The sequence below is a fragment of the Pollicipes pollicipes genome, unplaced genomic scaffold, assembly GCF_011947565.3.
Source record: "Pollicipes pollicipes isolate AB1234 unplaced genomic scaffold, Ppol_2.1 Scaffold_3447;HRSCAF=4054_pilon_pilon_pilon, whole genome shotgun sequence".
NCBI lineage: Eukaryota > Metazoa > Arthropoda > Thecostraca > Pollicipedomorpha > Pollicipedidae > Pollicipes > Pollicipes pollicipes.
The window spans coordinates 8,522,070-8,539,278 of record NW_023596297.1 but is presented as its reverse complement, the minus strand read 5'-3'; the positions used below and the strand labels follow the sequence as shown (position 1 = coordinate 8,539,278).

The 17,209-nt window shown below is 50.0% G+C and overlaps 1 protein-coding gene across 1 annotated transcript; it reads right to left on the bottom strand.

The window, feature by feature from the left end:
• Positions 1–1,705: 1,705 nt before the first annotated feature.
• Positions 1,706–7,755, bottom strand: LOC119091761 (transmembrane protein 272). Its single transcript, XM_037214632.1, has 6 exons — positions 7,716–7,755; positions 5,760–6,058; positions 5,231–5,347; positions 4,768–4,896; positions 4,364–4,495; positions 1,706–3,966 (listed from the first exon to the last, which is right to left on the bottom strand). The coding sequence occupies exons 2-6, from the start codon at positions 6,022–6,024 to the stop codon at positions 3,776–3,778; spliced, it is 834 nt and encodes a 277-aa protein (XP_037070527.1). The 5' UTR covers positions 6,025–6,058; positions 7,716–7,755; the 3' UTR covers positions 1,706–3,775.
• Positions 7,756–17,209: the final 9,454 nt, after the last annotated feature.

The window sequence follows — 17,209 nt, the reverse complement described above, 5'->3', positions numbered from 1 at the left end:
TGCTGGCGAACAGTCTTTCTGCAATGGCATTGTGTGCGCTCGGTCCTAGCCGCGGCGGACGACTAGAAACATTTCAAATTAGACGCCGTATCTTTGGAAATTGCCGAGCTAGCTAGCCTCCGGGCATTGAGCGCAACCTCGTCCGGGAGGCGACCAAATGCATTATATATCTTAATCCAGATCAAGGCATCCTTCTTATTTGCATGGCCCTTTATATAAGATAGCACTATCTCAGCCGAGCGCAAAAGGTAAGGCCTGGGTCGTCTCTGGCCGCGTGGTTGCGATCACATTTCAACAACCTTGGAGTCGGTCGTCTGGCGCGGCATGAGTGACCCTGTCACGCGCCGTGACCACACTGGCGTTCGCAGGGCTTTAAGTGACCCTTGCTTCCCGTTGGCGGTCCGGTCGCTGCCCCATCTTTAGCACCGCTGTTAGCGCGTCACGAGGTCGTTGGTGGCAGCCGCTTTGGTGTTGCCTGCTTCCCGGCTCAGACAACCGGATGTGAGAGGCCATTAGATTGTCGTGCAAGACGTTGTACCGTATAGCCTCGTCCTGGAAGCGCCTGTCACCGGCCGTTCTCACCTCCCGGAGTTGCTGTGTTCATGTCACCACAGCACGCGTGCAGATTTTGTGACCAAGTCTGTTTTGCTTTGGGCAGTAGCATCTGGTACTCGCCATCCGTCCCGTTCCAGAGATGGTGGCGCTATTCTCTCTCCGGTCGATCACTGGCAAATCTCAGGAGCAAATTTGGGATTCATTAGCGAAGAGGAGCCGATACATTCCCCAACGCCACGCAGGTTCACATTTCCGTCTGCTCTGGTTGCTGAGATCCGTCATCAGCTCTTAAAAATGACTCAAAACAGGTGGATCCATGGATTGAACACGCGAGGCTGTTGGCCGCCAGCACACAACTTATCCTTTTTTGCGATCGTCCCCTTTCTCTTCCGTCAGTATATGGTAAGGTCGTCTCGCTACGACGCCGGGTTGCTAAGATCTGGTCTCGGCTTTCCCCAGTACTATATCAAACTAATAAGAAAATTCTTCTTTTTTGCTTTCAAATAAGACATTTGCATGCTTCCTTTTCAGTCAATCGCGAATCTTTGGGAGGCTTTTTGGGGCGAGCTCCACAAAATTTGGACTGTGTTTACTTAATGGAGACTCGTTGAAGTGTGAGATATGTCGGAACAGTGGCGTAGCTAGGTTCCCGCCCAAGGGGCACTAAGCCGGGCCCTGAAGAGCCCTTTCAGCCAAGGGAGCTCTCTTCGTTGCCATAGGGGTCCTGTTTTTTATCAGGATACTTGCCATGATCGGGACTTTGTTTAGATGCCTGTGAGGTCTGTTTTGGACCGTTGTAAGCGTCTTTGACTGCCAAAAGATGACTGGGCCGTCGGCCCCGGAGACCCCCTGCCGCGTCCAGGGGGTGAGAATACCCCGACTCCACTACAGCACCGTACCGTAAGCGATGCGTAGTTCATACAGCTCAACAGCGTCTATAATTTGCCTTCGTTGCTCTTGGCCGCAGGCACTCTTGTTTTGGTTTTTGCCTCGCACTTATTCTGGCTATTATGTATTATGCATTATATCCGACCAGACCATGTAGTTTTATATCATCATGGGATTGTACAACATCTGTGGCATTTGCAGTCGCCGGGTAGACAAATAAGCCAAACACAACTTTGATTCACAGATCCTAATAAAATAGTCATGCTGTTTAACAAATTATATTTCAATACCGAATGGCCGGCATACCTTGTGGAAAAACGTTTATGGACAGATATATTTGTACGCTCTCGGCTGGTTTTCACACATGCACGTCAGGCGTCCGACACTGTTTCACGGCAGAACCCACTGCATTTGAGCGAACCTGGCGATTTTGTTGAGCAGGCTTTTGGGTACAAGTCAGTTCGCCAGTTCGAACTCGAATGGTGCAAAGTACGAGAGCACTTATAGATACTTGACACAACAGTAATGTGTTACTGTTAACCACATGCATTGGTGCAATGTTTGGAAGCACAATAACCCTGAAAATTGAGATCTTGCGCGCTCTAGTTTCACTGCGATGATTTACAATGTAGACTTTGGAACCCGCAGAATGATTCGCACCAAAATCGGGAAAGGCATACAGATAGCAGCATTAAGCACAAACAGACCTTACAGTACGACACAAACCTTACACTACCACTCCACGCCCACTACGGTACGCCGTCGAGCGCCTTACCCTAATACCCGTTTCACAACTACCGTCTAAACGCGGCGGCGGAGCGGCGCGCCGGCCGCACAGCTCCGTATCGAGCGGTGGCTGGCGTTCTGGCCTCCGGGCGGACTCTCCGCCGAGCCGAGCCGAGCGGGGCCGGGCCGAGCGGGGCCGCCGCCGCCGGTCCCCGGGCCGCCCGCGGCTCCCCTGATCATCGGCGGTCTGCCGCGCGGCGGCCGGCCCCCGGACGGCGCCAGCACCCGCATGGCTTCCGCACGAGAGGTGCTGGTGTGCGTGCGGCGCGCGAGGCTTGACGCGCCGAGTTTGTCACTTATACATACGCTTAGTACTAACCCTGAGATATCTTAGCACGGCAAAACACGAGGTACAAAATCTGGCTGCTTTCTATGCGCGAACACTAGTGGTGGACTGCTTTGAACTCTCTTGGTACTTGTAAAAATCCAAAAACTGTAGTGCAGGACACCACACTATTGATACAATCACACCAATCAAAATTCTGGAAGTATTCTTGCTTTGAACTTTGTCGATACTTCCAAGAATGCAAAAAAGCTTGAGCGAAAGACATTACGTTACTGACAGACCACATAAACCAGTCTACAAATTATTCTCACGGACAGAAAGATCCGCGTTCTTGTTCGCAATGGCATGTAATTGTACTTGGAAGTTCAATGCTCCACGAACATCTCAGAGGACGTTCAGCACTGTAGTTCTTATTTTTCATCACATCCTTTTAGTCGAAATTCCTGAGTAATTGACAGTTGGCAGAAAGTCCAGCAAAAAAGTAACTGGAATTACAACGATATACAGGATTACAAAGAAAAAAGACAAGCACGCTAAACACAGCTGGTTACAGTAACTTGTCGCATGCCTATGTACATCTTCCGTGGCTGTGTGGTGCATGCCACAAATGTTGAATTCAGAGGTGGTGATTTCCTGTCACCTCCCAGAGCACGCGTTAATGACCTGAAGACTGAGATCCTGGGCCTGAGCTGATGAAATATGTATGAAATGTGTCACCACAGCACACAAAAAAATGTTACATTAATAGCGATACCGAAATGGCAAAAATAAACGTGATGCTCTGAAGTGTGAATCACTTTGTCTGAACAATTGCATACAATGCAAATCACGTTCAAAATTTTGCCAAAAATTCACTGCAGAAGAATAAGATGTGATCGGGGTGAGAGCTCCATCACGAGCTCCCAACAAGGCTCCTTTTCCTCCAAACATTGGCCCCTTTGTTCAACCTCGAATGGAAAGCGTAATATGAACAGGACATTGCTGCTTGTGGAATGGCATTGTACCCAGCAATAGACGTACTGCCATAGATGAAAGTAATCAGGAACAGTTCACAGCTACATTTGTGATGATGGCATAGCGGCATGTCCACCAACTTATGCTTCACCCCATTTTGGTATAAAAGTACAAAAAGGAAGGAAAATAAAGGCAAAAGTAGAAATGTTGGTCCAATAGGCACAGTCTGCCGGCCGTTTGCTGGCGCGCGCTGACCGGCCTAAAGGCGGTTCTGCATGGGCAGGAGTCTCCTCAGCGCCGGCGGGGCTACAGCCCCTCCAGGGTGTAGCCGCAGATGCCGTACACGCCGAACAACACGACGAACGTCACCCCGGCGATCAGGTAGACCAGGTGCAGGGCGACGAGGGAGGTCATGTACAGCGTGTAGTCGCAGTAGCTGCTCTGGTCGCCGTCCAGCGAGAACTCGGGAAGGTATATCTGGTACAGCCAGATGGTGCCTGTGGACGCGTCAGTGGTGACACCGCATGTACACGCGCGGCAGGCGAATCTGTCCCGGTCCGCTGGAGGCCAGGGAGAGGGCGGCACACTGACCAAATGGCGCGGTAATGCCACCTGGCACCAGCTGTCCTGGGGTCACGACGCAGAGCAGTCCCGGGTCACGACGCAGATCAGTCCTGGGGTCACGACGCAAAGCAGTCCCGGGGTCACGACGCGGACCAGGACACATCACTGAGCCCGCGCGCAGCTCCCGGCCTCGCGCAGGGCGAACTGGCGTCACGGAGTCGCCCGGCGACCTGTTCAGCGCAACTCGCGCACGGCGACTTACACCGGTATCTAGCACACGCTGCCCTCGGCCACACCGGGCGCCCGCGGGCGGGGCGGCTGACAACTCACCGAGCACGAGCCAGGCCACGTGGGCGACGATGGCGGCGCAGTTGGCGTACGCGGCGTTCTCGTCCTCGTCGTCCATGGTGCTGCGCGCGCGAAACAGGGTCCCCTGCACGCTGCGCACGAGAGACAGCGCCCCTGGCGACAGGCAGACGGCGGTGAGTCGGCGCCCGGCGGGCGGGCACCGCGCCACAGCCGGCCCTCGAGGAAAGGGGGGAGGGGGTTGACTGGCTGCTCCCACCGGCTCACGGGCACCGCAGCCGGACACGTCCCGGTCTGAGCACGCCCCCCCCCCCCGCAGGGCTGACGTGACACTAGACGAAACAGGCGAGAGCACAAACGTGGTCTGTACAGCGGCACCTTCAGCACTGACCACGCATACGCTCCGGAGCGGCCGCGGAGGTCATTACCTCCGAAGCAGAGCCAGATGGCGAGGCGGGGCTGGGCCGGGCACGTCTCCTCGCCCCAGCTGGTGGCGGCGACGGCCACCATGGTCACCGGCAAGGCGAACCAGATGCTCAGCCCCATCACGACCACCACTGCCGACAGGGCTGGCGTCAGGTGCAGCAGGGACGAGATACAGGCACACACTGTTGTGTCATTGTGTTCTAATGCTCTGGGTACAGGGATGCTGCCAGCATGGTAAGGGGGGGGGGGGGGGTTCAAAGAAGACAGATTAGATTGCAAGCACTCTCTGTTTTTGTGTCAGAATAACACCTCCTCCCCCACCCCCACCCCCACCACCAAGAATGTCATTCAGTCACAATCAACTCCCTGTCAAGAAGCAGTGGTGCATGTCCATGTACATTTCCTCAATCATGTCACAGCTTAGATCTCCTTTGGTGAAGCATGTGCTACAAACAATCTTCATACCTGCTGCCCCAATGCCATTCAGCAATGGTGAATTCTTCAGAGATTCCCAGACTCTTGGAGAATCCTGTTTGCCCTTGCACATACCACCAAACAGGGTCTCATATAAAGGTGGTGGTGCTGGGGGAAATATGAGGCATTTCAGTCACAGCCAGGCAACAAGAGCATAGCACCAGAACATGTGAGATGGTTTGTACAAGGAGAATACTTATGGCACATGTAAAAGTGTTGGTACAATAGGTGCAGTTGACCAGCCATTTATTAGTATGTGCTGACTGGCCTGAGGGCAGTCCTGCAGGGGAAAGCATCCTCTCAGTTCTCACAAGAGAGGGATGGCTCCTTCAGGCTGTTTAATTCCTTACATCAATATTTATCCAATCTCTAAAGCAATACAGCAATGTTTTGAGAATGTTCATACAGTCAGGCCCATGCAGACAATCAACTCCTGTCACAAACATAGCTTGTCGAGCATTATTAGCCTAGAACCATGATAAAAATTGCTGCAGTTATCAGGCACCACAGCTTTCCTTACCTTCAGTACTTGTGACTTGAGCATAAGTTGGAGGTGGCATACTGGCAACTGTCCTGCCTTCAGTGACAAGAGGTAAGCCAACCATCTTGGGCCCTTCATCAGAGAACATTGGAGACTCCTCTGGCATTGGGACAGAAAGATGAGCTGGCATGCTTGATGTTGAGCTCTGGCTGACCAGCAATGGCACATGACCTTGGCTACCTGCATTTGCAGTGTCAAGTGTGACAGATGCTGACATAGCCTCCATATTGTTCTCAGTTGTCATATCTCCTGCCTTGATGGTGTGTTGGAATAGATCGCTGCAAAAAAGTGCAAACCACACTCAATACAGTGCTGGAAAGTGACTCCTTAAAAGAACTCTTGTGCTGTACCCAGGCTGCAAATACAACCTTAGCAAAGTTGAACCTTTATATGAAGCATATACTTTTTGTGAGATTGTTGAGGATGATGGACTCTAAAACTACTCAGAACTTTTTTGGGTGACATGCTTTTCCTCTACAAAGCAGAAACACCATTTCCGCGGTCCTTCGCCTTCAGGTCGCATCTTAAGCTATTGGCATCCATACCCACTGGAACTTCTGAACCAGGCACAGAGAATCACACAACCATAAGCTGAAAACATAGTAGGATACACATGGGCGAGACGGGCAACAGTCAGAAATGGGAGTGAAAATACCTACGGGTAACATTAGGATTCATCTTTTTATGAGAATAAGGTGCTTTACCTACTTTGATTGCTATTTATGTTGAAAGACCAATGTACAGCTTTCCAGTTTTTTTTTATAAAATGGAGCATCACACATGATTTATTACCTCTGCTGATTCTACCAATTCCAATGCTGGTATCAATGCCATGTCATGTCATTAGGGCTGTAAGATGCTGTTACAGTTAGATGGTATTGCCTGCCTCTCACTGTGGCAGGAGCAACTGCTGGAAATTAAAGAAAAACATCTTCCCCTTGTTGTTATTTAGGGTTTTTGGAATCACCTTCTGCAGAGGCAACCTACCACAACAAAAGCATCTATTTTGACTGCTATTCAAGTTGAGAATCCAAAGTACAGGTTATAATTTTTTCACAAAATGTGGCATCATACATGATGCAATTATCTTTGCTGATTCTACCATTTCCAATGTTGGCACTTTGTGTCATGTGATACCACAAGGGCTGTAAGATACTGTTGACATTAACTTATATTGCCTGCCTCTCATGGTAGCAGGAAGAACTCCTAGAAATTTAAGAAATAATCTTTTCACCTATAATTGTTAATCAGATTTTTGGGAATCACATACTGCAGAGGCCATATTGTACCCAGAATCCCTTTCCTCTGGTTTCCCAAATGTGCAGCTTCACCATTGCACCAATGATGGCATCCCTTCCACAGAATTTCACATCAGGAACAACACAGCGCATACTGCATGATCAACAGTGCCACTCAGCACCATTATTCAACTTGGTGTTGCCACTTCATGCAAAGCAAACTAATGGCATAGAAAAATGCTTAAATCTACTCAAAGCCAACCTTAACTTGATGGGAAACAATCCCCATCATAAATAAATGAATTTTAGGGACTACAGGAAAGGGAATTCCCTTCTGCAAGCCACAAATATTGCTGCTCCCTTCACGGCCCCCAGCTTTCCTTCGGTCAATGGTTACTTTCCTCGCATTGACAACAGACAGTGCAAGCTTCTCTGTGTGCTAGAAAACATAGAAATTTATCAATGGTATTCTAAACCCTACAATGTTATTCTGAACATATATTTTGGTGCGCGTGAACGCGCGCTGGCACCCATCAAAGAACATCATGTGTGTTGTTGCAAGTCACCCACACTATCAACAAACATGTATCTTTCTAGCCCAAACGGTCAAAGGTAAAACTGGACCGCCGGCATGCAAGAGATGGGGATTGAACACAAACACACTTAGTAATTACTACATTAGCAATAACAATCTCACCCGCCAAAACTTGACAATCACGGATACCCAGAGTCGCTTAAAAACAAAAGGTTGTCCGGCAACTTTCCCTTCATTTTCGTGCAACGTTATCATGACGTCATTGGTATTACGAATACGATGCGCGGTTTGCCGCTGGAGGTCAGCCGCGATGCTGATGGGCAACTAATATACTGAAATCCTCGTTAAGACAATGAAAGCAGAATGTGGGTGGAAGGCCGCGTATGACCAGCGAGCTGACTGCACAAAACATAGTGGTAAACATGATGTGCTCTGCAAGCCCATTTGGTAAACCATTAAGATGCAGCGGCATGAAAAGTGAAAACGCAAACACAAGACTTATTCGCAATTGGACGGCAAGGGCATTGGGCTGTTTTCGTACCCATAACCAACAAACTGTTACTGATAGGCGCATGTGGCCAGCGAACCGATCGCGCATAATTTCACGACTAGCATGATAACGCACCTGGACAGCGATTGCAATGCATTTCGACCTTACACGGCCTCGCACCGCCTGGTCGAACCGCCGCTGGTGTTGTTAGTGAATGGCGAGCGTGGCGAGTCTGTTTCTCCTGCAGTGGACTTTTTGCGCTGAATGCGCCAGATGCGCGCGAGATGCACCATGCTCAGTCCGTGCCTATCTACACTCCGCCGTTCTCGGTATGTACCTGTCTGGAGATAGTGCTCGGTCCCTTCCTGCCCGCATGGTCACGGAGGGTGACGAGCCACGTATGTTGCGCTCTCGGGACGTCGGGACGTTCATGTGCGTTTCAATGTTCGGTCCGTACCTGCTCCCATGGTCACCGAGGATGACGAGTCACGTATGTTGCACTCTCGGGACGTCGGGACGTTTAGGTGCGTTTCTATTCTTAACGCCAAAGCTGCGTGCGAATATGATTACAGATAGCCAAACCAGGGTGCAGGGCACTACATGTATCTGCGATAAGGTCAGGCGTGGATACACAGAGCAGGCCCTGTGAGCACGTGTCGCCCACCTCATCCCCAACCCCAGTCAAAAAGGATATGTGTGGCGCGCGGCCTGTCTATCCTTCGCGGGCCACATGGTGTTTCTAGTGCAAGTAGGTTATTTTTGAGGCGTGTTTTATTTTTGTAATCCCGGACGCGGCATTGAAAATGCTAGCTTCAGATGTAGCGCGGGGCGTATGTATCCGCCGTTGGCCACATGCTGTTTTTTAATGTGCGAGTACGGTTTTGTTTGTTATGTTTGGCCCGGGTGTTCGTTCCGGACATGCGCGCTAGGACCATTAATAGGCGGCGTCCCTTTAAAAGCGCCGACCTTGTCGGAGTATAAACAAGTTCAAACGGTACGTGGGTACGTTCAGACAGTACCGTAACGGGGTCGGCTGTCGGAAGCACGTTGACACGGACGGGGTGATGGGAAACCATATGGGCCTGGTGCGCCGACGGCCGGGCGCTAGGGGTCTACACCTCGGCAAAATGTAATCCCGGTGGAACAATCGCCGAAGAATCGGCGATTCTCTGAGACCCCCGGTCCTTTTTCCTCTTTTGAGACAACTAAGAATGCACGATCTAGAGGTCGTTTTGAGATAACGCGCTCGCACATCAATTCTGATCTGTTATAAGTCATGCACCCTTTTCGTGCTTACATCGTATCGCAGTAATAAGCATATCTAATATGCAAATAGGTCGCTAACGTTTGCTGTTAAATTGCGTGCCAACCGTGCCTGGTATTTATATATGCGTTTCAATGAACAGTCTGTGGGAAGACAGCAAGTCAATTAATACGGTGCGGCTTGAACTTTGTATCATAAGACAGGACGTGTCGTGGTCAGGTTCATGCCTTTGACGTTAATATCTGTATCTTGCATAGCTCACATACTTCGTACAGCTTACGGCGGCTGTGAATTTTCCACGAGGGCAATGAAGGGATTTTTGTTACTGCGGTCAAGTGCGTCACACATGCCTTGCGTTACGACTAGTCGCGAAGAGCGATGGAGAAAGTCTTACGCGGAACGTAGGCAATTGTCTAACCGTGAGTTGAAAGGTCCCACTCCTTACAAGAAATTAGGGAGTTTGCTATTGGTTGATCTCTCCGCGACTCACAAATAAGGTGAGACACATTTTTGCACGTCGCTGGCCGCTAGTGAAGTGGCAGTAGCACGCGAAAGACGCCGTTGATGGATTCGCGGCTCGCAGAACGTAAGATTTGCTTTTTAGCGGCCTTCTTGCGACTCCCAGAAAACAGAAGTCAAAAAAGGGCGTTGGGTTGTCGAAAAAGTTTTTTGATTTTTCCCCATGGTGGATTGGCTTGTGGCCACAGAAGGGGTTTCTTAAGATGACCCTAAGTAATTGACACTTAGCACCGGCAGTGAATTCGGCCACTGAGGGTACTTTTGCTAGAATTGTTCCAGCGACTCCAGAAGGCGATTTTCGCACATGAGAGCCGATGGAGGATTCTGGCGTGCCTATGTGTGATTCCGGCGATAAAGCGTCATGAGCCGATGTGGGATTCCGGCAATCCGGCAACAAAGTATTACGAGCCTATGTGGTATTCCAGAATCCGGAAGCAAAGTATTATGAACCGATGTGGGATTCCATCCTGCCGATGAGGGATTGCGGCATTATTCAGTAACGATAGAAGTTGGGGGCTACGTGGTTATGCCGCGGTTACCCTTGTATGGATATGTGGTTCCACTCATAATTGAGGGGGTCTGGTCGCTGCACATAACCTGCAGACTATGTGCAGCGAGCAAACTATTGACCTTTAATGTGACTGGCGACAAGCATGCACGAGACGGTGTGAACGTATGGGTGCTTGCTGCGGAATCCCAGCAAAGTGGCGCTTGCTGTCCATGTTAGGACAAAAACATCTTTTTCGTAAAAACCCATGTAATGTCGGTGAGCAGTGCTTTCGCCACTATTTGCAGTCGCCCCTGTTAGTCGGTTTATGACAGAGACTTGCCTCGACGGAAATTACCTGCAGATCGATACGGTGAGCCAACTAGCCAACAGCCGCACTTAACAATGGCATGTAAAATTAATCGAAGCAAAATATGGTTATTGCTGGTATACGTATTACTCCCAAGTAGCTTTTTTCGCGAGGTTGATTATTAGAACAGTACAGTACAGTAAGTACAGTACAGTACAGTACGGTACAGTGCAGTACAGTAAGTACAGTCACTTTCCCTAGGAAGGTTAACATTATGTATTACACCACATCATGTGCGAGTACGTAGCTTCAAAAACAATACAGAAACTTTATCTAATGAGCCAGTCACGGCGCTTGCTGCATTTATGCAAGTTTGGCTTTGGGAATCTCGTGATTGCTGTTTGGTGTCGGTGAGAAATCTGTCGGGTGAGCATGGCAATATTGTGAGAAAAGAATGAGGTGCCTGTGCCTCGAGTTACGCGGATGGCAAAGCCAAGTTGGAGGGAACAACGATATAACATGAAAATCGCGCGTAACATGGTCGTGGCCGGCATGGGGGATGCCGCCTAGGAGAGAAGCGAGAAAAATAAATACGTGGGAGGATGAAACTTCCGTCTGTATGCTGCCTGCCCTTCACCACCGTCGCGTACCACGCCCATGCAACGGTTCGCTCCCACGTGTCGCGCTCAGTCCGGCGTTCCGGTAGTTGGGTGGTAGAGATTCCGCCCCACTGCCGCGCTATCATGTGTCCTGGGTCTAAAATGGCACCTTCGCAATACAGCGGGCCATCTCTCCGTGTAATCTTTGCACGTCAAAATTAAAAAATAGTGGCAATATCTTTTTAGAACTTCACCCACCACCTCTACCACATAGGTATTTACGCCCCAGAAACTGGTGGCGCCCCCTGTCACGGGAAGGCATTACATATTAATGAATGAGACCCTGACGTCATGCAACTAAACTGAAATGCCACAGTGCTAGTCCGTCTCAAACCCGTCTCATGAAAGGCGATCGTGAGGAACGGGGGCTGGGATGACCGCCCGGCAGCGCAAGGCGAGTGGTCGTTATGGCTGTCAGCCCTTATTACGTGATAAGCTAGCGAATAAAAGCGTATTGGGTGGCTCCTGCGCGCTGGCGCTCGTCGTCAGGCGACAGTCGCCGGGGGTGGTGGTACACGACACGACAAAGAGGCGCTAAGCAGATCACCACTTCACAAGTAGGATTCAGAGCACGGCGGGTAATTCGATTTCAAGTCAAGATTCTTTAACTTAGTGGGACATGCCTGTACACCACAGGTATCTTTGTTTAAATATTAAGTTGCCTAGGGTTGTCTGTTCATTGGTGTAGCAGCCCGTAAAAATCCAGCCGCAGATGTCATGGTACTTTGTATTAAAGCTACTGAACTTCTCCGGTGCTGGCGAACATTTTCCTGGCACCAGCTTGCTACTCAAAACGAGATACTTGGCCGCGCCGTCACCTGCATCACAGATTACATCAGACGAACAGCGAGAGATAGCTTCTCCAATGTACTGGTGGGTGAGACGACGGACCGAGCTGTACGCGCACAGATGGCAATTGTTCTTCCGAACGCGTCCTAACAGGATGAAGTGAGGGATAGTCACAAGGATCCTGTTCGCATCGTGGATCTACTGGAAGAGATTGGCACTGGGTATTCCAAACACGATACCCACGCCAAGGGGGAGGAGGAAGAGGAAGAGAACGACGACACGTACGAGGTAAAGATAAGTGGAGTCAACATAGCCAGTGTCATTCTGAAGAAAAAAATTGAGACCTCCAACTAGTGGACAGCGCGGAGAAGATAGTTGTCTGCGGGTTAGACGAAGCTCCAGCAATGGCCAGTGCGAATGTGTGGGCAGCAGCCAGAATCAAAACGTTTGATTGGGTTGGACGTTCGGGAGACTGCAGAACACATCGACATCTGCATCAGGCTCCTGCAGGGATAAGGGGAGAATTCAGAGAAGTCTTGGTTCGCGATGGACAAGGCGGGTGAGGCAGCTCGGGTGCTTTGGATGGATATCGCTCCTCCCCGTTGTGAGCCAAATCGGTGCGCTGGTCCAACGCAGGCGATTACCAGGATGCTGGGGAGTACCTAAGGGTGAACTGCTTCATTGACCTGCTAGACAGTGTCCTCATCCAGCTTGACGCCCGCTTCTGACAGCCGCAGCAGCAGTTACTCAAACTGTGACTTGCTTTCGGCAACTATCAGGAGCTGGACAGTGATGAAGCCGACCGTGACGCGGTATGCACGGCCTCTGGATCCCGTATCAGCCGTTGAGGCTGAGCACGACACTTAGCTGGAGATGTGGAAAGGAAAGAAGAAGTTGCCAAAATATGTGATACAGACACTAGACAAGTACCCGGACCTTCTGCTTCCCAACATTCACAAGCTCATTCGGGGGGGGGGGGGGGTTCGCCGCACTGCCGGTGTCAACGGCCAAGCCGGAGCGGCCCCCCAGGCTCTGAAACCTCCTGGCGATGTCGATCAGGTACACGGTGACCACAGAGCGTCTGGAGGTTTTCTGCCCTCTGCAAGCCTACCGGCAGCCACTCGGTAACAATATGACTGCCATTCTCCAGGAGTTCTGCTCACGGCCTCGAAAACGGGATCTTGGTCTTTCACAAGGGACCGCAAAGCATTTGCTCATGATGACTGCGTTGTACGTATGATTTTTGTGTTGTTTTTCCAAAACACCAAAGCAAAGCAAATCAGCACACTAGCTGACAGAAGGAGATGTTCGTCTTTGAATGTTAGAGATGGCTCACACTGCCAGTGGATTGTTCTGAGAGCATCTCAAGCTATAGAATGCAATAATTCTAGTTCCACAAGCTCATTATCCGAGCATGCATTTCTTCAAGTTAATGCTAGCAACCGGCTAAAAGCAAAACAAAAACTGGTTTCATTTTTAACCCAACAGTTTTCTCTGCAAGCTCAATGACATAAAATATGAGTTCCTGTTTCATATACTGTACACGTGATCTGTACATCCAAGACACCAAAGTAAAACCAATAAGATTACTTTGTGTTGCAATGTCATCACAGCCTTGCAGGGCCGACCGTGCGAGTCAACACTGCTAAATTAGCATTCTTTTGGTGTAGAGTTGGTGCCCTCTTGATTACAATTGGCGCCCCTGGAGAGGGTGCCCCTCCGATCGAAATTACAGGATCCGCCCCCTGAATACCGTTCTTTTTAGTCCAAATAACGCTAACTGTACACCTCAGCAGTCTCCGTTTGCTTGACGACAACCACCCCAAAGCCGGGATGATGTGGACCCACAGACTGCCATGCATACAAAGCTCATGGACAGCATGTGCAGCCGCGTGGATTTGGTTCATGGCTGGCCTTATTTTGGCCTCTGGCATTACTTGTTCAGTATTTGTGGCAATATCTGTGTACAGTAACAGTAGGTGAACTTTACTTACTTGCTCTAGCTCCCCGTAACACTGCGTTACCCAACCTCGCCAAAAGCAAGATTACACGAGGGTCGGTAGAAAATTTTGATTATTTTTCAGTCAGCTCCCATGGAAACTGCTAAATTTCGAAAAATGGGTGCTCCCTCCCCTTCTTAAGCGACCGCGCTACTACGTAGTTGCATTCTCTTCCCACGCCGATTGAACATTAAGGACGGGAAATGTTGACTTACCATTAAATGCCTCAGATACCTCCACCTCCGGAAGCCGGTATGTTTTCTTTTTCCGGGACCACTTACAGCCTGTTAAATATCTTAGCGACTTGGCGGAGGCGACCGCCGGACAGAAGAAATATAGACATTTCAGAACATATTTATAGAACATAGTAAACAGATGAAGCATCGAATATAATAAGACAAATGAGTATTTCACCAAAAAAGGTCGCAGTTATGCAAAGACAAAAAGCAAAGCGAATAATGCCAGATGGAATTGCCACACGACCAACAAGAAATAGCACGACCGTGACGCGGAACCAGTGGCAACCAAGTGGCAACCAAGGCGAGGGTTCGGCGCAGGAGCCGCCCGGTCCGGCAGTGCGACAGAGCCGGCTCCTCACATGGTGCGTGCTTAGCGAATAGGTCCCTCCGTTCATCCCCCCCCCTTTAACTCAGGCTGCAGTTTATATAGTCCTGTGCAGGGTCACCGTGGGACGTCAGGGTTGAACAGGCGCGCCATTTGTATAGAATGTTCTATGTAATTCTACACGTGGTGTCTATAAATGCTATTCTTATGTCGTCTCTAAAACGCTCAGGTACAAAAACACCCGCAAACAATCATGCATAGGACAATTTCACTTGCATCGCACAATCGTATCTAAGATCACTGACAGCGGAGAGTCTTAAAGTCTCCGTAAGAGGGCCGTCCCTCCCCATAGTCTCCTGAAGTGACAAACTGGTCTCAGATGAGACCATGTAGCACAAGATATCATCGTGGAGACCGTGCAGCATCCTTCCAAGAGTACTCGCGGTGTGAGTTCTTAAAAGCGGTTTTTAGTGCAGAATGGCAGCCGGAAGACATTCCGTGGTAGAATGGAATGGTCATTCGGCTCCTGAACGGAGACAAAAATGAGCCCCTAGTGTTCCACTCAATGGACCTCACAGCCTGGAAAAAGGGGTCTTATTAGTGTTGAAAAGAGTGTGTCGGAACTACTTTAGAAACGAACGAGACCATCCCATGTTTGTCCCAAAATGTTCATTCTTTTGCAGAATCGGTCAGTGAAACAAATAACATCAAGACGTTTGAACCAGCGCGCCCGCAATTTCGGGAACAGGGACAGCGATGCTCTGCGTTACAGTTTCCGTAAAACCAAACAGCGTTCGTCACTGAAAGTAACACCACGTACTCAGCACAGCAGCAGCACGAAAATGGAGATTACACTTTAACCCTTCCAGTTCTACCACCAGATTCTAGCCAGCACCATTTCGCGGTGCTGTAAATGCCAATTTTTTCCTTTCAACCTACAAATCGCATCAGTGAGACATACGCTCCAACTACCTTTTAAATATATGATTCGATGTCCTAAAGCGTTCAAAAGGTACTTCTTTCAAATGCGTCATCATTTTTGTCCACCCGTTGGCCATGACTTAGTGTAGCTACAGGACCGACGCTGAACTGCTTGCGGAGACTGTAACGCCTGACGTCGAGGTTTTTATTACTAAACGTTGCGAGCGCGTACGCTCTTAACTACGAACATTACTTGCATCGCTAATGGACTCTGACCTAATGTTCGAGCATTTCCAGACAAACCTAGCTTGGCTCAATTAATACAAAGTCCTGACCCGTTTTATCTACAGCCTACATTTGCGGGGTCCCAGCTAACATTTCTGTAGAACCCAGATAGAAATTATAACAAAGCTTCTGAGTTCTATCGGTGCAGAAAGGGTCCACTGGACTATTGTAAAATGGAGGGCGGCAGTGATATATTTCATGCAATCGTTTAGCGCATGATTTTGTCGGATAATTGACAGTTCGGTCGGAATTTATGTAGAGACCTCGCGTTGATGGCCAGCGCTTCGCGGCAGCCCTCACCTTGAAATACCACATGACACTTAGTGGCTACATCCATGCATAGTGGTTCAGTTTTACGCACACTTGCTCCGCCTGCCACACGGTATGGGTGTGCGGACCGGAAGTGTTCGTTTAGCGTTCACCGCGGGGCATTTCCGGTACAGCGCACCAGGAAGGGAAAAACATGTTCTCTGCACATTTATATTATATCAATAGCCGTAATCAAAGTCCAAAGCTTCTCGAACTTAATCCGTAACTCCCCAGACCCAGACACAGTCTTTCGCTTTGGCAGTAGCCTGCACAATGAATAAAGATCGATCGCACATTTTATACAAGTCATGTTTCTGCGTGCAGTCATTTACCAGCACATCAAGGAACCCCCGTAAAGGTCGCAGAGTCTCGCCCTCTTTGGCCCGTCCCCAGGAACCTATTCCACCTATTCCAGAGTGGCCGCGGTACAGAGCGCTTCGATTGGCCGAGGTCCACGACTTGCATAGGGTGAGCACCGGACTGATACAAGCCTTTCCATCGCGCATGCGCACCACCCCGCTTTGGCACCTGTAACACCTGATTCGGAGCTCTTTCCATCGCTCGGCGACCTGTCTCGGCTTTCCGAGCCACCGCGGCCGCCACCTGCCATTTAGCGCGAGTTCTCCGAATCACCTGAACCTTGATACCGTTTACAGCCGAGACTCGCGCCATGCACAAAGGACGGTGCCCGTCTACCGTTCGAAGCGCCCGCACGCGACGACCGCGGAACGGCACGCGAGCGTCGCGCCGCCGCGGGTGCAAATGTTTACATTTATCTTGCGGTAGCTTCTGGCTTCTAATCCAATGATGGAAGAGAGAAATACAAAAATAAGCATGCCCTCACTAACAGATGAGTAATATCTGTCGATGTAGGGACCTTTTACTATCAGGGAGCCCTTCGTTAATCATGTACGCCACGCCCCCCCCCCCCCCCCGCCCTGCCAAGGCTATGGCTGCGCGGCTGGATGGAAAAGTTGAGCGCACGCGCCACGTATAATGTTTTTTGCAAATGATTGCACGCACCTGGGGTCACGTGGTTGACGGCACATATCCATCGAC

Excerpts from the sequence above, each read along its gene's own strand:
- LOC119091761 (XM_037214632.1), bottom strand. The coding sequence starts at position 6,024 with ATGACAACTGAGAACAATATGGAGGCTATGTCAGCATCTGTCACACTT. Across the intron at positions 5,348-5,759 it reads TCAAGTCACAAGTACTGAAG|CACCACCACCTTTATATGAG; the intron begins GTAAGGAAAGCT and ends TATTTCCCCCAG. Across the intron at positions 4,496-4,767 it reads CATCTGGCTCTGCTTCGGAG|GGGCGCTGTCTCTCGTGCGC; the intron begins GTAATGACCTCC and ends GCCTGTCGCCAG.